This window comes from Tamandua tetradactyla, chromosome 1 (genome assembly GCF_023851605.1).
Source record: "Tamandua tetradactyla isolate mTamTet1 chromosome 1, mTamTet1.pri, whole genome shotgun sequence".
In the NCBI taxonomy this organism is placed as follows: domain Eukaryota; kingdom Metazoa; phylum Chordata; class Mammalia; order Pilosa; family Myrmecophagidae; genus Tamandua; species Tamandua tetradactyla.
The window spans coordinates 19,235,682-19,259,749 of NC_135327.1; the positions used below are offsets into that span (position 1 = coordinate 19,235,682).

Genomic DNA, 24,068 nt, shown 5'->3' on the forward strand with positions numbered 1-24,068 from the left:
TCCCACGAGGGTGATTCGGCAATGTCTGGAGACAATTTTAGGTGTCACAACTGGAGATATGGGATTACTGGCATCTAGAGGCTAAAGGTCAGGATGCTGCTATACATCCTCCAGTGTACAAGACAGCACCTCATGGTAGAGAATTATCTGATTACGAACATCAATAGCGCCAAGGTTGAAAAACCCTGGACTAGGGAAAAGCTGTTGCTTGCTACGGTTGGAATCTGAAGTTGTAGCCTCCTACTGTGTTATAAAAGGAGATTAGCAAATATGCAGCAAGTGTTAGAAAGTAGATTACAGTCAAATTGAGACTCCTTTGATTCTCCAAGGACAGAAAGGAGAATAATTTGTTCACTATGTCTTTCCGAACTTTTCAACACCATATCCGTGAGCCATCTAAAAATCACCTTGTGTGATTTAGGGTATCCCACTCTATAAGAAACACCAAACAAGTCCACCCCTCTGTTTTACAGATGGAAAATCTGAGGCTCAGAGTGGTTCCTTGCAGGAACTCTGGTATTGTGGTTAACCCTGAAGGTCATAGTTACAGGGCATAGTGGCCCATGAAGCTCAGGCCTTCCAGCAGAGGTAAAGACGAAGGCACCCCACACACCTGCCAAGGCCCTAACCATCCTAGCAATGTAAATCCCCCACCATCCTTCTCCGACTTTCCCCAGGTCAATGGACAGGCCCCATAGCTTTCAAAGATTCTTTACCCTGCTCCCGCGTGAGGACAGGGAAAACCATTCTGAACTGGACTGCAGGCCTGAAAACCAGGACAGCATTGGCCACCACCCAGGCTGAGAGGCTGAGAAGTGAGCTTCGCTTCCACTGCAGATGGCGCCCTGCCCCAGCCAGGGCTGCCCAGGGGCCACCTGCCCTACCACACCTGAGTACCTTCGGATGTGCTGCTGCAGGTCGAAGTTTTTGGTGAACAACTTGTCACAGTATGAGCACTTGAGTTTTTGAGCCTTTGGCTTCCCTGCAGCTGAGAGAGAAAATGAGAAGAGAGGGATGATGAGGCTGGGGGCACAGCTGAAGGAGCCAAGGGCAGCCACTAGCCACTCTACTCCCCGGACCTGGGACCAGACAGCTCACATCCCAGGAGGTCTACATTTTTCAGTGGTGCCCAGGATAGAAAAGCTCAGGACATGCTCCAGCTTGGAGAACAGACCAAGTAACTCAAAGCCTCTCCTCTGCTCCAGCATAAAACCCGAAGTTCTGTAATGGCCGGCTGGGTCCTGCATTCCCTGCTTCCTACTCATCAATTCTGTTTATCCATCTACCTTGCTAATTTTTAAAAGTTTTCCAAGCATGGTTCCACCTCAGGGCTTTTATATCTGCTGTTCCCTCTTATCTGGAATGCTTGTCCCTCAGATATCCACAAGCTTGCTTCCTTTTCATCCTCAGGGAAGTCTTTTCTATCTAAGTAGCATCACTTCCCAGCCTCCTCCCAGTTATTCTCAATCACTGTGCCCTGTTAATCTCCTTCCTAATACAACCCATAAATATTTATTTACTCCCTGCCTGTTTCTCCTATTAAACTGTGAGTAATGTATGGGCAGATAAATCATAAACCAAGATACTGGATTCTGAATGCTTCATACTGAGCCTGGCACACAGATGCTCGACACATCTGTGGAAGGAAAGGAAGAGGTCGGTTGACTGGAAAGCCCTTGGAAAATTCCATATTTCTCTCCCCCTCCTGCTTTCTGATACCAGTCCAACCCTCATACTCAGCATCTCCGAAGTGTGGCAGACATTGTTGCTTGCCTGTCCAATATCCACTCTCCCCTTCTTCCTTCCTCATAAATTCCCTATGTAATGGGAACATCAATGTTCCCAGCTAAAAGAGATGTTTCCAAGCTTCCTTTGCAGTTAGGTATGGCCATGTGACTACTTTTTGATCAATGAAATGCAAGCAAATGTATCTCACAGAACTTCTGGAAAGAACCAACATGGCTGGGAGATATATCCATGTGTTCTTCTGCTCTCCCTCATTCTTATTATCTAGAATATAGAACTGACGGGAGTGGCAGCAGCCATTTCAGATGATGAGGCATCCTGATAAAAGCCTTGGGATAAAGGAGCAGAAAGATAGAAAAAAACAGGGGGCCTGGTGACCAACAGTCATACCATCTCCAAATTGCCTGCATCTGGCCTTATTTCACACAAGAGAGAAACAGAATTCCATTTTGTTTCAGTTGCTGTTGTTTTGGATTTTCTATTACCTGCAGCCAAATTTAATCCCAACTGCCATAAAGGAAAAGACAAAAACTAAGCAGACTATGGGAAATTTGATGCTGAGGAAAGACACCTAAGGCAGGCTGAGGTCCCACCTTCTGGAAGTCCACTGCCACCTTTGGCCCGTCGGGTCTTCAGCGTTGATGGGGAGTCAAAGGTGGCCACTGTGCCCCCGGTAGCGCTGGTCATGGGGGCAGTGGGGTTTGGTCCTTTAGGTTTGAATCCCTGTTTGCCGGGGCTGTACACTGGGGGCGTGGGGTACACTGAAGCCTCCACACACTGGTTTGGCACCTAGAAGGACAACACAGTCAGGGAAGGGACCCTGGGAAGGGAGGAGTAGAGCTGCCCCAGCTACAGGGGCCCACTGTGGCCCTGGCCGATCGCAGCCACTCGCCACCTACCGCCACCATCCTAACCCCTTCACCTGGCTCAGCCACTCCAATTACCCCCAACACCAGAGACTGCACAAATTCAAACCCTGGCTCTGCCACTTATCAGCTAAGTGATCCTGGGTAAGTTTCTTCATTTCTGTCTCAGTTTCCTCATGTGTATATTGGGATTCATCACATACCCCTCTCATAGGGTTGTTGTGAGGATTAAATGAGCTAACACGTAAAGATCTTAGAACAGTGCCTGGTACATAGTAAGCAATCAATAAACATTAGCTGTTATTATCACTATTATTATTACTAGTTTGCTAGCCAAAAGAATCAAGAAGTCAAAGACAGGTCTGCACCCTTACCACCTACTCTACTTCTTAACCACTAGATGCCACATTGTGCTGATTTGAAAGGATTTATGTACACTAGAAAATTCATATTTTAATCCTAATCAGTCTTGTGGGAGCAACCATTTCTTTTAATCCCTATTCAGCACTATAGAGCGGCAATCTGATTAGATTATCTCCACGGAGATGCGGCCTGTCCAATTGTGGGTATTAGATTTTGAATAGAGGGAGATGTGACTCCAGGCATTCTAGGTGGATCCTGGTTACTTTACCGGAATCCTTTAAAAGAGGAAGCATTTTGGAGAAAGCTTGAAAATGACCAGAGCAGCAGAGACAGGAGAACTACAGAGTCCACCAGCCAGTGACCCTTGGAGATGAAGGAGAATGCCCCTGGAGAAGCTTCATGAAACAAGAGACCTGGAGAGGAAGCTAGCAGACATCGCCACGCTCGCCATGTGCCTTTCCAGTTGAGAGAGAAACCCTGAACTTCATCAGCTTTTCTTGAATGAAAGTGACCTCTTGTTGGTGCCTTAATTTGGACATTTTTATAGACTTGTTTTAATTGGAGCATTTTCACGGCCTTAGAACTATAAACTAGCAACTTAATAAATTCCCCTTTTTAAAAGCCATTCCATTTCTAGTATATTGCATTCCAGCAGCTAGCAAACTAGAACACACACCAACGGTTTTCCAGCACTGGTAATGGACATCGGGCATTCAAACTCAGTTTAACAATAAGCTTACGTCATGACACTGAAATAGTGTGAAGTCATTTTTTCATTAATTTATTCCTTGTTTATTGGCCTTCCTGGGCTCTCCTATCCAAAATTCCACATCCTATCCTTCTCTGCTTTATATTTCTTTTTAGATTTGCCACTCTATTACAAACTAGGTCTTTTACCGATTTATCTCGTCTATCATCTATCTTTTCCATTAGAGCAGGGATTTTTGTTATGTTTTGTTCCACTCTATCCTCAAGCCTAGAGCACACAATAGAGGGGACACACAATGAATATTTGTTGAATGAATGAATTCATTTACAGAGGTTCTGCTATGGCACCAACAGGCACTTCTGTGGGACCCTGTTGGCTGGCCCTTGATGCCATTCCTACACCTGCCTCTCCTCTCCCCTGAAATGCAGGGGCTGGTAACTTGAGAACTACAATGCCAGACTCCTTTGCCAGCCGTTGTGCACACAGATTGGGTTCTGCCCATGAGAAGCATCTGCATGCAGTGTGGAAAGCAGTGAGAGGCAGAAACTATTCTCCAGCAGCTGCGGTGGGATGCTGTAGGCTTTGGCAGTCATGAGTTGTGGAGTGGCTGGCTGGACTCCCTGTTCCCCTCCCAAGGGCTGCAGGGCAGCTAGTTCATCAGAGTCCCACACTTTTCCCACCTCTGGGTGCAGAAAGGCTCCTGGGTCATTGTTTTGGCAGTTCGTGGTGCCTACTTATCCCAACTTTTCTCCTCCAGTCCTTCCATCAGCTTTGTCAGCACCTAACTTCCCGTATTACAATTACTCTTCCAGAAATTCCTAGAATAGTTTCTATCTTCCTAACCAAACCTTGATCGATACAGCACTCGATCAATAGTTGTCACATGAGTGAATATACTCACTCGTACAAGCCATTACAGAGCAACTGCATGAATGCTCCTGGGCTAGGCTGTTATCCTCCTCATAACAGCGTTGCAAGGGGAGTTCCCATCTCAGAGAATAGGAAATGGAGGTCAGAGGGCTCTATTTAAGATGCCTACTACAGATGTAGCACAGACCAGGTGCTCTGCTAGATGCTAAGGATGCAAAGTCAAATAAGCCTCAGGCTCCGCCCTCAAAAAACACCCTCAGAGCAGTGTGAAAAAGAACAGATGAGGGCGGGCCATGGTGGCTCAGCGGCAAGAATGCTTGCCTGCCATGCCAGAGGACCTGGGTTCGATTCCCAGTGCCTGCCCATGTAAGAACAGATGAGAACAACCCTTGGACCGGCCAAAATCCAGGCACCAGTGCTCATGTCCAGTGCCTGCCCCCGCCACTGTCCCCACTATGCCAAGAAAAAGGCTGAAGGAGATGCTAAAAGAGATCAAGCCAAGGTGAAGGATGAACCACAGAGAAGATCTACAAGGTTATTTGCTAAACCTGCTTCTCCAAAGCCAGAACTCCAAAGCTCCTCAAGCCTAAAAATGCCTCTGCAAAGAAGGGAAAGAAGGTACCCAGAGGGAAAAAGGGAAAAGCTGATGCTAGCAAGGGTGGGAATAACCCTGTAGAAGATGGAGATGCCAAAACAGACCAGGCACAGAAAGCCGAAGGTGCTGAAGATGCTGACTGAAGGATGTGCATTGTTGATAGCTGTCTACTTCTGACAACTGCACAGTTTGAAATGCTATTTTTTATTATTTTATAAAAATGCAGAATTTTATTTTACCTTTTTTCTTAAGTTATGCTGTTAACACATAGAACATTTCATTGTTGTTTTTTGGAGAAGGGGCAAATGTCACTGATAAGAAGGTCTCCGGAACTGGACTGATATGGGAGAAAACACCTTCCCCCTCCTGGTTTTGAGAGATTTTCTTTTTACTTCCAGGAGAAGGGATTCCCTGATGTTGACACACATTAGCCACTTTGGAACAAATGGCTTGTGGTATAGAAAAATGAAAATTCAGTTTTATGTCCTCATGTCCCCTTTTCCCTCCCAGCCTTCAGCACAGATTTAACTCCCTTAAGGCCAGACATCTGTTGAGGCCTGACCCAAAAAATCAGTTAGAAGAATGCCAGGCAATCTGGACTTTCCAGTGAGGCCCCTGAGATGGCATCCCTCAAAAGAGCAGTGAGTGGCTGATTAGGTTGTGGATCTTCAAATCGAAAATTCTGCTATTTTCATTTCCTGAAAGTGAGGATTGGCTTGTGAAAAGTTGTTAAACAACATGCTAAATGTGAAATGTCAACCCTCATGCTAAACCTTCCCTGTTCAGAGATTCAGATGAAGACTTTCATACTGTTTTATAACAGTATAAAAGTTGTTTTATACTGTTAATGATTGTCTACTCATGTCCTGCCTGGAATACCATGACTGTTTATGAAAAGTCTCTTTAATGAGCCCAGATACAGTTTGGCTTGGGAAAAAAAGAAGCGGCACCCTCATCTGCATAGAAAAATAAACAATGGCAGCTTCCTTGAGTTGCCCTCCCCATCCCCCTCAGGTCACCATCGTCCTTTCAGCATCACACCAACTTAACTTCTCAATTCAACAAATTCCTTATGGAAGCCTATTTTATTTCCTATGCGACAGCAAATCCCCTTTCAGGTGTTCACAATAGCATGTGCCTTGTGGTGGACTTTTCCCACTAACCTGGGTCCTCTACATGTAGATACTGTGTGACAGGGTATATTTGTAGGGCTGAATTCTTGGGTGAGTCTGGGCCAGTGTGACCTCAAGTGTAGGCAGGTTGTTTCTATCATAACCATACTCTCTAGCACTGGTGTCTTGGAAGGCCCTATGAACTAGCAGCTTTTTGAGAACACACTGCCTATAGCTCACCTCAGAGGGGAATTAATATGGGAGACGAATTGTATTAAGGGGCTCACTTCTCTACACCAACCTGAATTCACGCCTTTTGTGGTGTGACTTTGCAACTTCTCTTTGTGTCTATTTCCCTACCCTTTGAATCTAAGCTGGCCTTGTGATCTGCTTTGGCCAACAAAAGTGACAGTGTTACAGTTATACACCTAAGCCTCCAGAGGCTGTGAAAATTTCTGCTTGCGTTACTGTACCTCCACCACTTTCATGAGAACATTCCTAGGCTAACCTGCTGGAGGATGAGAAATGTGGAACACAGCTGAGATATCCAGCCCAGGCCATCTTGGAACAGCCGATGGCAAGCCAACCTTCAGACACATGGGTGAGCATAGTCAAGATCAGCAGAGTTGCTCAGCTGACCAACTGTAAACACGTGAACAATAAACACTTTTTGCTATATGCCACTGAGATTTTGTGAAGACATGTTACGCAGCAATAGCTAACTGATACATCTAGTTTGTTAAAAAGTATAAAAGACGCTCAGGCAGATAATTTTTTGGAATCTTCTTCCCAAATGGCAGGTACTCCCTGACTGTTCTGAATATTACTTGAAGGCAACTTATATTTCTGCTACAACCTCTACTTCATACTGCCTTATCATGGTTTGTGTTTACATGTATCACATGCTTTAAGGTCCTTCTCTCCCAAGATGCAGTATATTCCACAAGGACAGGGACTGGGTCTGGTTTTACGCCCCACGGTATCCCCAGCACAATGTCCGGCACAAAGCTGGTACTCAGGAAAGGTCAAGGTTACCCATGATGACCATGACCAGTTTCTCCTCCTCCACCCCCCACCCCCCAGCCTCTGCTCACCTCCAGTGGCGGGTAGGGCTGCATCCCTAATGCCTGGATCTCCACTGTTCCACTCCCAGTCAGGGGCGCAGTGCCACTGTACACCTCCACCACGCCATTCCCACCAGGGTTGGGGCGCCCGGGGGGGCCCAGGCTCTGGGGTGGGGGTGGGGGGACCTGGGGAGGTGGGGGTGGGGGCAGTGGTGGAGGGGGTGGAGGAGGGGGTGGAGGCTGGGTGAGGTAGCTGGGTGCAGAATGCATGTTCAGGCTGCTCTGAAATCAGAAGAGAAAATGAAAGTGGCATAGCTTCCTGATACCAGCTGTCTTGTTCATTAGTGAGCAAGGATATCTGCCTCAGTCAGCCATGTGGAAAGAACTCACAGGACAGCTCAGAGCACCAGGCTGACAGAGGCATGGAAACAAAGTCATGGGAGAATTCAGGTGTCAGACTGGGGTTGCTATCCCTCTTCTCTATGAAAGTTAGCAGACCCAGCCCATGTAAGAAAGAGTTAATATAACATATGTTGCTATTTTTAGAAGGCCTGCTTGCAGGACTGGCCCTTAGCTAGCATTTGAGAACTTGTCTTTTGGCAAGTTCCCTACACACTGATATGGCTGTTCTACCCACCTAGGGCACTGAACCCAGCCTGACTAGATTCTTTGTACAAACAATGTGATTTACGGTGATTTTTCCCTTCCGAGAATCTGAAATTTTGGTAATTGTGGCTGGCGACCTATGTGCCAATCCTCAATAAAAATCCCGAATTTTGAGTCTTAAGCAGGCTACCCTGGGCAGAAACCCTGCACACACGCTGTTGCACTTCATTACTAGAGAAAAAGCACATTTTGTGTAGTTTCTCCCTTCTTCCCCAGGAGGGAGGACTTTGGAACCCTGTGCCCAGATTCCTCCAGACTCCATCTGATATGTCTTTGTCCCTTGCTGATCCTGCTCTGCATCCTTTCGCTGTAATAAACCACAGCTGCGAGCACCACCTGCTCTGGGTTCCAATGTGTGGCTCGTCTTGGGACTCCTGAAACACAGTCACTGACTTCTAGAGGTTATTCTACAAAAATAATAAAACAGGTGGGCAAAGATATCTGTATAAAGATATCAAGGATTTAAAAAAAAATCTTATACTCAATTTTTTGTGTTTATTATTTTTTAAACATTTTTTATTGTGAAATATATATACAAAAAAGCAATACATTTCAAAGTACATTGTAGCAAGTAGTTACAGAACAGATATCAGAGTTTGGTATGGGTTATACACAATTTTAGGTTTTTCCTTCTAGCTGCTCTAAGACACTGAAGACTAAAAGAAGTATCAATATAATGGTTGAGCAGTCATACTCATTGTTAAAAACCTATCTTCTCTGTTATAACTCTTCATTTTCTTTTGATCCTTCCCCTAATCTTTAGGGGTATTTGGGCTATGTGCATTCTAACTTCTTCATGTTGGAAAGGGGTGTCAACAACATGGGATAGGGGGATGGAATTAGTTAATGTTCTTGGTGAAGCTGGCCCCCTCTGGGTTGCCAAACCTATCTGGCCTAGGAACCCATCTGGAGGTTGGAGTTTCTCAAAAGTAATCTCAGAGTGTGAAACGTTTATAGAATCTCAGATAGAGCCCTAGGTGTTCTTTAGGGTTAAGAGGAATAATGTTGGTTGGGGTTTGGCAAAATGTGGTAATTAGCAATATCAAGCTAAAGCTTGCATAAGAGCAGCCTCCAGAATAGCCTCTCGACTTTATTTCAACTCTCTTAGCCACTGATACCTTATTTTATAACATTTCTTCTCTCCCTTTTAGTCAGGAAGGCGACTCCCTTGTTGATCCCACCATGCCAGGGTCAGGCTCATCTTTGGGAGTCATGTCCCACGTTGCCACGGAGACTTTCACCCCTGGATGTCATGTCCCATGTAGGGGAGAAGGTAATGATTTTACTTGGAGAGTTAGGCTTAGAGAGAGAGAGAGAGAGAGAGGCCACCAAAAGAGGTTTTCTGGATGTAACTCTTAGGGATAATTATAGGCAGGCTTAGCTTCTCCGCTATAGAAATTAGCTTTACAAGAGCAAGCCTCAAGATAAGGGTTTGGCTTATTGACTTGGGAATCCCTAATATTAGATATCACAGATTTTTATAATAGCAAAATATGGAAATGACCTACAGGTGCATAGAAACCTGGCTAAATAAAAAGAGTTCCCATCTAGTCAATGGAATTCTTTGTGCCCTTTATAAGATGATGCTGAGCAGTATTTCATAAAAGGTGCTCCTAACAACTGTTGTTTCAATAGGGAAAAGATTCTGTGGTCAAATATTTGGGAAAAAGTTTGGGTAGACAAAAATCAAAAATATGTCTTTACTGCAATAAATACCCTAAGAAGTAGTACAGAATACCTCCATCACAGGGATTTGATGAGAGGGCCTTTTTCTATTAAAAAACCCCAAGGAGCCACTGTTCTGAGGAACATTTTAGGAAACACAGATACAGAATTATAAGCATAGGCAGAGAATGACATTAAATGAAAGGTAAAGTAAAAAAAGCAAGTTTAGGAATGGTGCTTAAGCATGACCCATTTATATAGACATGTAAATTATAAATATATTTATATAAAAGGCTGTTTATATCCCTATTTGCATTCAAAAGTCAGGAAAGCCAATATCAAAATTTTGGTAGTATTTTCTCTGGGTGGAGAGATTATGGCTTACCTAATTATTTATTTCTTTCCCCAGCTTATGTTTTGAAAAATTTTAGACCTACGGAAAGGTTGCAGGAAGAATACAATGAACACCCTTTTACAATTCACCTAATTCACCAACTGCTACCACTTTGCCATCCATATCTGCATTCTCCCTCTTTGTAGATACGCACATACGAGGACATATATATTTGTGCCTTGCTGAGTCACTTGAGAATTAGTTACAGGTGTCATGGTACTCTGTTCCTCACTACTGTTCTCAGTTGGTATCTCCTAAGAACTAGGACTTTCTCCTATATAACCACAGTTTGGTGATCAGGAAATTTAAAATCGTTACAATATTATCTAAAATATTCAATTCCTCCGTATTGCAATTGCCCCAAGTGTGCCAATAATGCCTTTATAGTATTTCTTTCCAGGATCCAACCAAGAATTTCACGTTATAATTTCCATTTCTCTTTGGTTTCCAGATTACAAATGATTTTTAAAATTCCTTCATTTTTTTAGTATGTATTTTCTAATTTTTTCTCTAATGGACATGGACCATTTTTGTTAAAAATAAAGCAGGAATCAAAACCCCTGGGGCATAGCTGTAAACCCAGAGTCATGTTCTGGGTCCCCAGCTGACTGTGGCAGCTTCCCCACCCACAGCCGGGCTGGCCAAGGGGAGGCTGACAGTCCCTCATCATCGGGCAGAGCTGGGACCAAGCGCCCTTCTTTCCACAAGATTTGGAATCTGCAGGTATCAACATGTAGACCTGGAATCAAGACCTCGCCAGCAGCCGCCCCTCCTTACCTGCACGGGTGGGGGGCCCTGGGGCATGGGCTGGTCCAGGGACGTGAAGGCCGACATGGCTGACATCAGCACCTCATCACTCACCAGGATGTTCCCCTGCACCAGGGTCTGGATCAGCGGGGACGGGGGCACTGTGATGTACGTGGAGATCTGCCAGCGAGAGGAGGACAGCGGATGTGACTACGCCACCCACGTAAGGAAGCTGAGGGTGCGACATGAAAGGCCCGGGTTCAGGAGGCCCACAGACCTGAGCTCCCCTTCCACCCCCGCTGCTCCCTGCTGTGGGACCCAGAGCAAGGCACCCTGCTTCCCTAACCTTCCATTTCCTCACCTGCCCAATGAGGAGAACAAGCCTCACCTCCCTGTAAGGCATATATCCTATGACCAGCAGAAATACTCGCTGATAACGGTCCTGGAAAAACACTCGCACATGTCCACAGGGAACCCATGAGCAAGATATTTCACACAGCCTTGTTTGGAATAATGAAAACTGGAAATAACTTGAATGCTCAAAACAGGGGAATGGCTCCAAAAATAATGCAACAGAGTCATGGCATTGAATACTATGCAGCAGGCAAAATAAATAAATAATAATAATGCATGAAAAAGCAAACTGCATAATAATAGATAGGCTATACATTCTTATTTTTTAAAAACCTAAAATAAGAAATACCTTATAATTCCTGCAGGTACTTCCATAAGTACGTGAAAGTATCTGAAAAGGTTGAGCAGGATAATCATCAACAGTTACCTGGGGGGTGGGGTGAGGAGGAAGAGTGCCTAAGGGCCCTTTATTTGTAACATGAAACTTTTGTAAAAGAAAAGGGAAAGAGGTAGTATCTGCAAATGTGGAAATTAATAATAACAATAATAGTATTGCTCTTGGGGTACAGCAAGGTTGAAAGGTAGCTATCATAAAGGAAGCGCCAACTGTGCAGAGATTGTTCCTCTCAGCAGATGGAAAGGGTGCTTTCCTTCATTTTGTTTTACCTGCAGGCCCTTGGCATCACCTAGGTCACAGCAGTGACTGAGCCCCAGCACAGCACAGAGTTCCTGCTCTGAGACAGGATGTCCTCAGCCAAGCAGGCTAGAGAAATGGCTCAGGTTATGGCCAAGAGAGGCCCTGCAGAACCTGGTCCGTTCATATTTTTATAATGTCGCATGTGTCAGGCTGAGATGAACAACGGGCAATCACATCACTGTCATCCAAACCACTGCAGCAGGGGTGTTCGCATTAGCTCATAACCTACTGTGTGCAAAGTTATTTCCTTATCCAGGACTGGGGGGGATTTCCCTCTCTCCTTATCTTGGGAAACAAAAAGGGGGGTTATATTTTTTGCTAATAAAACTTATAATTAAGGAATAAGAAAATTATTATATTCTCTTTTGTCTTCAACCTTATGTTTGTACCGTCTTCTCAAAGAGTCTTGGATAATCTTTACCGCATTCTCTCCTCTGTAGTATTTTTTTTTCCAGTTTACAGATGAGGAAATGGAATTTGCAAAAGATAATCAACGATCAAGCAGATGTGGCTTCCCCAAAGGTCAAAAAGTAATTTACCAGGTGGGCTATGAGGGGACATTTACCCTATTATAAATGGGTGGGAGATGTTCCCACAACTATTAACACACACCTAGTTAAAAGCTAGTATTTGTGATTACAAAAAATTAGAAACAACCTACACATTACTATAATTACCTTTAAAGCAAGAGGAGGTGATATTAACAGTACACACTGTGTTAATATGTGAATCAGGATTGAGGTTGAGATATGAATATCTCACTAAGTGAATGAAGCCAGCTGGGTAATAGCATATATAGCATGATCCTACTTCTGAGGACGGAAAAAATCCTACACGTTTGTGTTTATTTGTACATATACATAATGATGGCACTGCCGGGGAACCATAATTGGGGAAAGATTTTTTCCTTTATATACTATTGTAGCATTTTATTTATTCATCTATAATGAGCCCGTGTTACTTTTCTAATTAAAAAATTAATAAACCAAGCTATGCATTTTAAAAGTAGCTAATACTGTAAGAGTACTGGAAAACCAGCAGTACAAATTGCCCTGTCCTTTGGAAAGCAAATCATATCAGAAAACAAAAAGTCTTATCATTTGACCCAGAAATCATGCTTCTGGATTGTGCACCAAGGGAAAAAAACTGAAAGTAAGGAAAGAGCTTCTTGGCAACTTGAAAGTTTCAGTCTACACATCCTGTAGGTCAAGGGGGATGGATACTTTTATTTTTATGGTAGAAATTAATGGATGAACATAATATTTTAAGGAATAAGGAGAGAAGAGGAAGCTCAAAATTCAGCCCCTTGACCTGGCATCGTGGGACATGCCCAGATTCCTTTATGAGGAATTCTTCAACCCTTTGAAAAGCCCCCCGCCAGGGTGTCTTTGCTCCAGAACTGTGTTCCTCACTGAAGATTCCAGAAGCTTCTCCAGATACCTTCAGCTTGGCCCTCTCCTTTGACCTTCATATTTGTGCATCTTTGCCAGCTTCACTTAGAAGTCCAATAGGCATCTCAAATCCAATGTGTCTAGTTGAACTCCTGACATCCTCCAAAGACCTTTTTTGCAGTATTCCACATTTCGGTTAATGGGAATTCCAACTCTGGAGTCACCCTTGAACCTTCTTTGTCTCACACTCCATACCCAATCCACCCGCAAATTCTGTCTGCTCCACCTTCACAATGTTCCCCAAATCTCACTTCCCCAACTCTACTACTGTTATCATCCTGGTTAAGCCACTTTCACTTGTTGCCTGGATTTGTACAACAGCCGCCTTAAGGTCTCCTGGCTTTCTCTCTTGCTCCATCAAAATCTATTCTCCAAGGAGTAGCCAGAGTGACTAGTTAAAGCGTAAATTAGACCCTGTCTTCTCTTTGCTCAAAACCCTCCAGTGCTTCCCATCTAACTCAGAGTAAAAGTCCTCAGGCGAACCTTTCTATCCTCATGGCTTCCTACTCTCCTCCTCATTCACTCAGCTCCAGTCACTTGCACCTCCTTGTTTTCCTCAAATAAACCCAGCACATTTCCATCTCAGGGCCTTTGCATGTACTGACCCCTCCACCTGGAATACTCTTCCCAAACTAGCCACACAGCTCATTTCCTCACCTCCCCCTCCACTCAAACGTCACATCTTTACAGAGCCCTTCTCTGAGCACCATACACAAAACGGCAAAACCTTCCACCCCTGTCTGAGCACCACCTATCTCTCTGCACTTAACGTCCTGTAAAAAAGTATGTCTTTATACAGTTGTTTGAGAACTGTCTATCTCATCAACTCCACGAGGGCAATGACTTTGTTTGTCTTGCCCATCTTGTCCATTGCTGCACCCCTAGTGGTCAGGACAGTGCCTGGCACATAGCAGGCACTCAAAAAATATTTACTGGATGAATGAATGAACAAACAAATGAATGAATGAATACCTGACGATTGGCAGGAGGCGGGGCCTGCTGGACTGCTGTGGGTGCCACGGAAGGAGTGTAGATGCTATTGGTGGCCAGTGAGACTGTGGCCAGGGGTGGGGCATTCCCCTGACACTGTTCCCGCTTGTGGGTCATAAACGCCGATAGTGAGTTGAACTGCTTCTTACACTTCCCACAGAGAAAGACATCCTCGTCATCTAGGGGCCACACCCGCAGAGTAGCAGGAAGGGGCCGCAGAAGAAGGGGAGTAATGAAAAAAAGAAAAAAGCAAGAATAAGTCAGGGTGCATTGCAGTAAGAAAGGGGAGGATACCTGCAGCTGGACCTGAGAATGGCAAATCTGAACAGCACTCCAGGACTCAACATGAGTGCACTGAGCATCAATTTTGTACTTCCTAGGAACTTTCAAAACCACACAGGCACCTGCAGGAATATCCAACTATCTGCACACACTTATCAAAGTATCAACAATCCAGGAAATAGTAAAATGGATTTGCTTCAAAGTTGAGAAATGTAGAATATTTATCCTGCCTGAATTAACTCATCAGTACCTAAAAGGCCACGGGATTACCTTGTACATGTCTTTGCACTCACTGTCCTCCATTCCCCCCCACACACACACTAAGAATGCCTCTCTCAACACAATGGACTTGGCAAGGCACAGCTTGGATGTCCCCTGCTCCAAGAGACCACAGATCCTTTCTCTGGGCATGCCTCTGTTATCACAGTTGCCCCATCACCACCAGACTGAGTTCCCTGAGGGAAAGAAATACATCTTATTTATAGCCATAACTGCAATAACTCCTGGACACATAGGAGGTGCTCAATGGACGTTGATTGGATGAATGAAAAACTGAACAATTAGCTACAGTTCACACCACCCATTACTGAAAGCCAACCAGCAACCATGCACTGTGTCCATAGCTTGACATGTGTGACAGGAAAGTCTAATTGTTTCTCAATATTCACTCTTTCCTTAAATGGTAATATAGATTTTAGTGGGGAACATGGCCACCTAGCTAAAGACTACATTTCCCAGGCTTCCTTGATGCTAGGTGTGTTGATGTGACTGAGTTCTGACCAATGGGACAAGAGCAGATGTACACTGTCTATGTAACTTCTATTTAAAAGAATGGGGCATGATTTTTACTTCTTTCTTCCCTTCACATTGGCTGGAATGTGGAGATGAAAATAGGAGCTTAATCAGCCATCCTGGATTGCATGTTGAAGGCAGCAGAGCCACAAGAGAAAAGGGTTTGGTATTCACCATACCCACCCCAGAAGGGGTCTGAGTTTCACTATATCCACCCCAGAACTTTCATGTGACAGAGAAATGAACTTCAATCTTGTACATACCACTATTTTGCATTTCTCAATCATAACAGCTGAAACTAAATCCCAAGTACTTTCACAAGAACCCTATGAGGTAGGCATTTTTATTTCCATATTACAAATGTGGAAACTAAAGCACAGAGAGGTTAACTCTCTTATCCAAGGTCACAGAGCTAGGAACTACAGGAATATGTAAGCAAGCCCATACATATACCTCTCTCCCCAGCACTGATCCCAGGAAGGTCACAACAATGTTCTGGGGGGTGCACAGGTGGTTCAGTGGGAAAATGCTCGCCCTCCATGTGGGAGACCTGGGTTCAATTCCCGGACCATGCACCCAAAAAAAAAAAAAGTTTTAGGCATGGATAAATGAATACACAAACTCACATGGAGTTCTCTCCATGTCTCAGTGGCCTGGGCTATAAATTGTAGAGATTTGTTCCCAGCTATTCTTCCTATAGAAGGGAGTTTGAGAAATGACTTTCAGGGTAAAGGTACAAGAACTGCCAAGCATTAGGGCTCCTGGCCATTCCCTGTGTCATGATCCCATGTCCCTAATATTCACTAAATGGTCCAGAGACAGTGTCCTCAGAGCTAAGGATGGTGTATGCTTGGTAATGCAGCCAGGAGGAAGTTGAGGACTTTCAGAGCCAGAGGACCTCCTGGGGACTACAATGGGCAATTCACTCCCAGCCCCCACTGTAAATCCCACTTGTTTCTTGTGGGGGGTGGGACACTCACCCTTCCTGCTGCTGAATCTGAGAAGATACTCACCTAACGGCTGGATGGTAGGGGGCGCGCTGACACTCTGGCCTGTCGGATCAGGGACAGCTCCTTGGCCATCCAACAACGACTGGACTGCCAGGACAGTCTGATTGTCCATCCCTGAAAAAAAGGAATGCATCCTCATTGGAAGGAAGCCCAGCATCCTACTCAGACTTTACCCTCAGGAGCCAGACCCAGCGCAAGGCCCTAGTGGCAAAGATGGCTGGCTCTGCCCCAAAATACATTCTCTCCTACTTCTATTGTAAGAGAACCCAAGATTTTTGGCTGGAAACATGCCCAGAATAAAGATTACATATCCCAGCCTCTCTTCCAGCTAGAGTGACTAAGTTCTAGTCAAAGGAATGTCAGTAGAGATGCTATTTGGCAGTTTCTGGGAAGTTTTCTTAAAAGCTGCCTGCTAAAAGTATTTGCAAAGCCCCCTTCAGGGAATGGTGAGAACGGGGAGAAATTCAACTTCCCCAAGTTGAATTCTTGATATTCTCACAAGCAGTGTGGACAACCAAAGCTATAGGCTGAGCCCCCAGTCTTGGGGTTTGTTCATATGAAACTTAAACCCACAAAGGGTAGGTCATGTCTACTTAAAATTGGGGAGTCACCCCCCAAGAGAGCCTCTTTTGTTGCTCAGATGTGGTCTCTCTCTCCAGCCAACACAACAAGCAATCTCACCACCCTCCCCCTCTCTACGTGTGACATGACTCCCAGGGGTGTGAACCTTCCTGGCAACGTGGGACAGAGATCTTGGAATGAACGGAGACTCAGCTTCAAGGGATTAAGAAAAACCCTAGAATGAGCTGAGATTTAGCATCAAGGGATTGAGAAAACCTTCTCGACCAAAAGGGGGAAGAGGGAAATGAGACAAAGTGTCAATGGCTGAGAGATTCCAAACAGAGTCGAGAGGTTATCCTGGAGGTTATTCTTATGCATTAAGTAGATATCACCTTGTTATTCAAGATGTAATGGAGAGGCTGGAGGGAACTGCCTGAAAATGCAGAGCTGTGTTCCAGTAGCCATGTTTCTTGAGGATGACTGAATAATGATACAGCTGTCACAATGTGACTGTGTGATTGTGAAAACCTTGTGTCTGATGCTCCTTTTATCTACCTCGTCAACAAACGAGTAGAACATATGGAATAAAAATAAATAATGGGGGAACAAATGTTAAAATAAATTTAGTTTGAAATGCTAGTGATCAATGAAAGCGAGGGGTCAGGGGTATGGTAGGTGTAATCTTGTTTTTTTCTTTTTTGTTTTCATTTTATTTCTTTTTCTATTGTCTTTTTATTTCTTTTTCTGAATTAATGCAAATGTTCTAAGAAATGATGAATATGCAACTAAGTGATGATATTGTGAGTTACTGATTATATATGTTAATGTTTTATTTGGTTTATTTATTTTTTTAATTAATAAATAAAATTTTTTTTTAATTTAAAAAAAGAAAAAAAAAAGCTGCCTGCTTTGTTACCCTCTTCTTTGTCTCATTCTCCTCCTGGCTTTCTAGAACAAGAATATGATGATGGGAACTTGAGCCACCTTCCTAGACCATGCAGCCACATTATAGAGCAAAAAGCTGGAAGGATTCTGGGACTTGGAGAACCTCAGAGAATGGACTGCCTTCCTCTGGACTTTCACACAAGAAGAATACACTTGTATGCTATTTAAGTCACTGCTACTTTGGGCTTCCCTCTCAGTCACGGCTAAGTCTAATCCTAAGTGATACAGCCCCTCCAGAAATCATGTTCTTGAGTCTCCCATCCATACCCCATAAATCTGCTGGCACTCAAGGCTTTCCTTGTTTTCTTGCCTATTCAGTTCCTCAATAAACAGCACAAATGAAATTTTTGGTTGGGGACTCAAGACATGACTTCTTTCAGGTTTCCAATCATTCATCACTGTTGAGGTTCACATTAGTCCACTGTCCAGCTGTGTCACTGGGTGGCAGACAGGCCTCCTCTCTCCTAAGTGTCCAGCAGGGCCCATCGCCTCCCTCCACATAACCCAGAGGGTGCCTTCCCTCCATCCTCTCCTGCCCCTTCAGTAATCGCTCTCCACCAACTGGCCCCTCTCCCCACACTATGCCTGCTACCTCTCCTTCCCAACCACAGCTACACCTGCTCAGGTCTCTCCAGAACCATGTTCCCATCTCTCGTCCCTTCAATCTCAAGCATCCAGTGAGGGTCTACACCCTCTGGCTCTTCTGCTCACCTCCCAACCCTCCTCCACCCTCCCCAGTGGGGCCTAGGCCTCTGCCATTCCACCAAAACTGCTTTCCCCATGGATGCCAAACACCATCTGGCAGCATCTGACAGTCCTCACCTGGCTCTGGGACACCATCCTCCCTGGATCTTCTCCCATTTGTCTGGTTGCTCCTTCTCAGCCTCTATTTTTCTTCTCCTGTTCACACTCTAAATGTTCCTATTCTAGGGGTCCCTCTGACATTCTTTCTGGGCAGCCTTACTCAACCCCAGTCTAGCTCAACATCCAGAGTTCTACTCTGGGATTTGTGCTCCCTTGAATGAACTTCAGTAAATCTACCATTTTATACAAAATTGCGAGTAAGTGAGCATTTTCCTCATACTCTAAAGAGGAGCAAAATTGTGGCAGACAACAAAAAGTGGCCACAAACTCCTCCCTTCCAAATGCATTCACACCTTCGCCACTCTTCTCCTTGAAAGGTGTAGTCTATCTCCACACTCTTTGAATCCATTTGGTCATGGATTTCCTTTGACTAATGGGACATCAGCAAACATGACAGAAGCAGAAGTGTGAAAAGTGCTTGTGCACAGGGCTGGCTGCTTTTGGAATCCAACCAACATGTGAAATAACCTGGGCTAGCCTGCTAGATGCTAGACATAAAGCCCTGTAGCCCCAGCCAAATACTCAATATGTGAATACGCATATCTGAGTCCAATCAACTCCCAGCTGACCTGTCCAGTGACACAGTGGTATAACTAAGCCCAGGTGAGATCAGCAGAAGAACTGTCCAGCTGAGCCTAGCCCAAATGGTAGACCCACAGAATCATGAGCTAGTAAATGAGTGTTGTTTTAACCCACTATGTTTGAGATGGTTTGTTGGGTAGCAGGAGATAACCAATACAGACAGCTCCAAATCTTTATTCCCAGCCAGACCACTCCTCCCATCCTTCCATTCCAAATATGAAACAACTTTGTACCATCTCCATGAAGGTGGGTGTAGGCCTATTTGCCTAGAGGATAAAAAGACAAGCTACAGATGGAGAAAACAGTTGCAAACCACATATCTGACAAAGGACTAGTATCTAGAATATATAAGGAGTTCATAAAACTCAATGGTAAAGGATGCATGGTGGTTCAATGGTAGAATGCTCACCTGCCACATGGGAGACCCAGCCCAGTTTCAATTTCAGGCCCATGCACCCTCCCAAAAAACAAACAAACAAAAAATTCAATAGTAAAAAAAACAAACAATCCAATTAGAAAATGGGCAACATACATGAACATACATTTCACTCAAGAGGATATACAGATGGTAAATAGGCACATGAAAAGATGTTCAACATCATCAGCCATTAGAGAAGTAGAATTTAAATCATAATGAATTATCACAACACACCTATCAAAATAGCTAAAAATAAAAATAGTGATAACACCAGATACTGGTGGACAAATTGGATCACTCACACATTGCTGGTAGGAAAGTAAAATGGTACAGTCACTCTGGAAAATAGTTTGGAAGTTTCTTACAAAAATAAGCATACAATCCAGCAAATTAACTCCTGGGCATTTGTTCCAAGAAATGAAAACTTACCTTTACAGAAAAACACATACACAAATGTTCAGAGCAGCTTTATTCATTATAGCCAAATCTGGAAACATTCCAGATGTCCTTTAATGGGTGAGTGGTAAACAATCTGTGGTACATCCATACATACCATGGAATACTGCTCAGTAATAAAAGGAAGGAACTATTGATAAAAACAATTTGGATGGATCTTCAGGAAAATATGCTGAGTGAAAAAAAGCCAGTATCAAAAGGTTACATACTGAACACCCTTTTCCAGCACGTAGAAGTGAAAATGGTTATTACCCAGATATCCCTGACGATTGAGAGAATCATCAAATGAGAGGGGGGAGGTGTAACTGAGAAATTAGGATTTAACAAATGACTATGACTCATTATATAGATACTTCTTTTTAGTTTCTAGCATATTAGAATAGCTAGAAGGAAATACTTGAAATTATTGAACTGTAGTCCCTTGATCTTTGGTAATGATTATATTAACTATATAGCTTTTATCATGTGACTATGTGATTGTAAAAACCTTGTGATTGACATTTCCTTTACCCACTGTATGGGTAGATGAGTAATAAAGACAAATAATATACAATAATAATATAACATATTAATAATAATAGAGGTGTTAAGGGGCATGGACTGTTTGGGGTTTTATTTTTATTTCTTTTTCCAGAGTTATGAAAATGGTCTAAAATTGATTATGGTGATGAATGCGCAACTATGTGATGACCCTGTGAGCCACTGAATCTACTTTGGATGGATTATATGTTGTGTGCATATATCTCAATAAAATTACACTGAAAGATTTTTTAAAAGGTTATATACTACATGATTCCATTTATGTAACAGTCATGAAATGACAAAATGTTAGCAGTGGAGAACAGATAAAGAGGTTGCTAGAGGCGAAAGATGGCGAGGTAGGGTAGGGAGTTGGTCATGGCTCTAAGAGGGCAACTTCTTGCGGTGATGGAACTCTTCTGCATTTTGACTATACCAGTGGCAATATCTTGGTTTTGACGTACTACAGTGTTGCAAGATATTAGCATTAGAGGAAATTGGATAAGGGGTACATGGGATCCTGCTGAATTATTCCTTACAGCTACATATGAATCTATAATTATTTTAAAGTAAGAAATGTAGTTTTAAAAAATGCAGCCTAATACTGAACTCAAACTATTCATCCCTTCACCCCTAAGCTTGTTCCTCTTCTGGGACTCTTTATAGGATACCACTGTCCCCCAGCCACAATCCCTGGGGTCCCTCTTGATTCTTCCTTCAACCTATTCTCCTCACTCCCATTTCTAATTCTTCAGCAAGTCTGCCTATTCTGCTTCCCTCCGTCCCCACAGCTGCCCCCCCCGGCCCAGGTCACCAGCAGCTCTCAGCTGGATGACAGGAGCAACCTCCTTAATAGCCTCCCAACTGTCACCCTGGCCCCCTCCAGTCTGTTTACAGAGCACCCAGGGTGAAGTTTATACAACATGCATCAGATTGTGTTGCTTCCTTAGCTCCTTGCTGATTCCAAGATAAAATTCAGAAGGCTCATCAAATCTACGCAGGCCTCATATCTCACTGCTTGCCCACACTGGACTTCTGTGAATCCGAAAAGGTCCCCTCTACCCTGCCCTGTCCAGGGCTTTGCCAATGCAGTTCCCACTTCCTGGGACTTTCTGATATCCTTTCTCACTGGGTCATCTCTGGATTTCCACAGCCCTGGTTCCTCTTCTAACCCAGTACGCATTACACTATCCTGGGAACAGATTCTACTTTTTAATTTCTTCATTACTCAATGCATGAAAACATTCTTGTAGAAAAAACTGAAACGAAGAAGTCCATGGAGTCTGAGACAACAGGCCTCATCCCCTTTCATTGTCTCTCCAGTTCATAAACTGACTCTGGCTCCCCAGAATCCCTACTTGTTAGCGCTATAGCACTAAGTGCCAGCTGAAGTTATCATTTTGTACTATTTACCTTGCCTATTATTCTGTTTTTCCTTTAATTTCTCTCCCCACCTCCTCCTGCCCCAACCCCAGGCTGTGTCTAGGAGACTGTGCCTGGTTCAATGAATATTCCTGGAAACCGAATCCCTCCAGTTGGGTGGTGAGGTTACCCATTTCATGGAAAAACTCTGGTCTTCCAGGAAATGAAGGGATGTGGCTGAGATCTCTTAAGGGATGGCAGGAATCAAAGCCTGGGCCACATTCCTGCAGTTCAGTCCACTTTCAATTTGCACTCTACTGATCTGTACACTCATCAACTCTCTCCAAGAAATTTCTCGTGTCTGTGTTCTTTCTGGTGTCTGCTCTGTGTCACACCCTTTAAGCTGCTAAGGCTGCCCTTCCTCCTCGAAAGGTGCACAGAAAGGCCTCAGTGATGCTGTCTTCAAGGCTTTGCACAACTCTCTGAGCCTGGGGGCACCTCCCTCCCAAGATCTTGCAGAGCGCAGGAAAATCAGTCGGTATGCACGAGCTTGCTGGTTCTGGGCCTAGGGGCAGAGCACACCGCTGGCACCCATCGTTTCTTCGTTTGGGTAACACTGCACTTCACCATGGTGCACAGTTTGCTGGTTTGGGTCTGTGAGCACCGCGTCCCGGCCTAGCACATGCCTCATCGCTCCTATTCTGCATTTAAGAGACTGCACTCCGGCACAGGGCACAGTGGCGCTCAGGAGTTCTTTCCGCGCCACCGCCCAGTTCAGAGCAGTCACTAGGGGCCCTCCCGGCACGCGGAGTGACCCCCAGCCACCGGAAAGTTCCAGACCCAGACTGCTCTCCAACCCCATCCTCAACGGTTCTCTCCGGGAAACCCTCTCTCGGCACCGGGCTTGGGGCCTCAGAGGCGCGGCCGTAAAGGTCTCAGAGCACACGCTCGGCGGGGCCTTCACGCCGCGGCGTCCCGGCCCGGCGCGCCCCACCCACTCCCGACCTGCTAATCTCTTAGGCTGTTCGGGTCCCGGTGCGCCCCTGCCCCCACGGCGGGCCTTCTTTTCCCGGCTGTTCCGGTCCCAGTGCGCCCTCCCTGCTGAGCCTTCTTTCCCGAGGCTGTTCCGGACTCGTTGCCACCCCACCCACCCCCGCGCCGAGCTTCGGCTCCCGGGGCTGTTCCGGTCCCGGTGCCCTCCACCCTCGGCCTCGGCTCCCCCGGCTGTTCCCCGTTCGCGCCCCTCCCGCCCCGCGGCTGTTCCGTTCCCGGCGCCCTCCGCCCCGCGGCCGCCGCGCGCCTTGGGTCCGGCGCTGGGAGGACGCGGCGGGAGGGGGCGCCATGCGGAACAGCCGCCTCCCGGGCCTCGCAGTCGCTCACCCTCCAGGGCCTCGAAGATCGTCTGCGCCATTTTGGAGCTACTGTTGCCGGCGCAGCCACGGAGCTAAAGTGGGATTACGCGAGCATTGTGGGAACCGAGGCGATGGCCCGGCGGGGTCGGGCCCACAAGGGGGCGCCCGGGAGCCACCGCAGAGCCCCCACCTCTGGAAAACCAGCCCCGGTGACCGGAACACTGGCTCCGTGGAGCCCCACCCCCCAGCTCTGCAACACCGACCCCGTCCCTGCGCAACACGGGATCTCCTAACGCTGTTATTTGTGACCCCAATCCTGCCTCAGGCGACCTGTCTCGCTAATTGCGTGACGCAGATCACTGTCCCTACTGCATGTGAGATCTTGAACTCTGGAACACGGACCTCTTCTCACTTTGCACATGCTCCCCCCACTTTTGCCAAATCGTCGCCCGCTCCCGATTCGACCTCATGCAGAACGTTCATCTCTGTCATGGGGATCCCAATCTCTACTTAACACAGGACCCACCTTGTGGCAGCTTGGAGCTATGTACCCCAGATAAACACACCATTCCTGTGGGTGTAAACCCATTGTAAATAGGACCTTCTGATGAGGTTACTGCAGTTAAGGTGCGACCC

The 24,068-nt window shown here is 45.3% G+C and overlaps 1 protein-coding gene across 1 annotated transcript in view; it reads right to left on the minus strand.

Moving 5' to 3' along the window:
- The window catches only part of ZNF341 (zinc finger protein 341), a 55,919-nt gene extending 32,198 nt beyond the window's left edge, over positions 1-23,721 (minus strand). The window contains exons 1-7 of the mRNA XM_077111140.1: positions 23,461-23,721; positions 16,377-16,487; positions 14,272-14,468; positions 10,828-10,977; positions 7,356-7,607; positions 2,340-2,535; positions 898-988 (exon numbers count right to left, since the gene is read on the minus strand). Coding sequence (XP_076967255.1) covers positions 898-988; positions 2,340-2,535; positions 7,356-7,607; positions 10,828-10,977; positions 14,272-14,468; positions 16,377-16,487; positions 23,461-23,491 — 1,028 coding nt within the window. The 5' untranslated portion in view covers positions 23,492-23,721. The remainder of the gene's footprint in view (positions 1-897; positions 989-2,339; positions 2,536-7,355; positions 7,608-10,827; positions 10,978-14,271; positions 14,469-16,376; positions 16,488-23,460) is intronic.
- Positions 23,722-24,068: the final 347 nt, after the last annotated feature.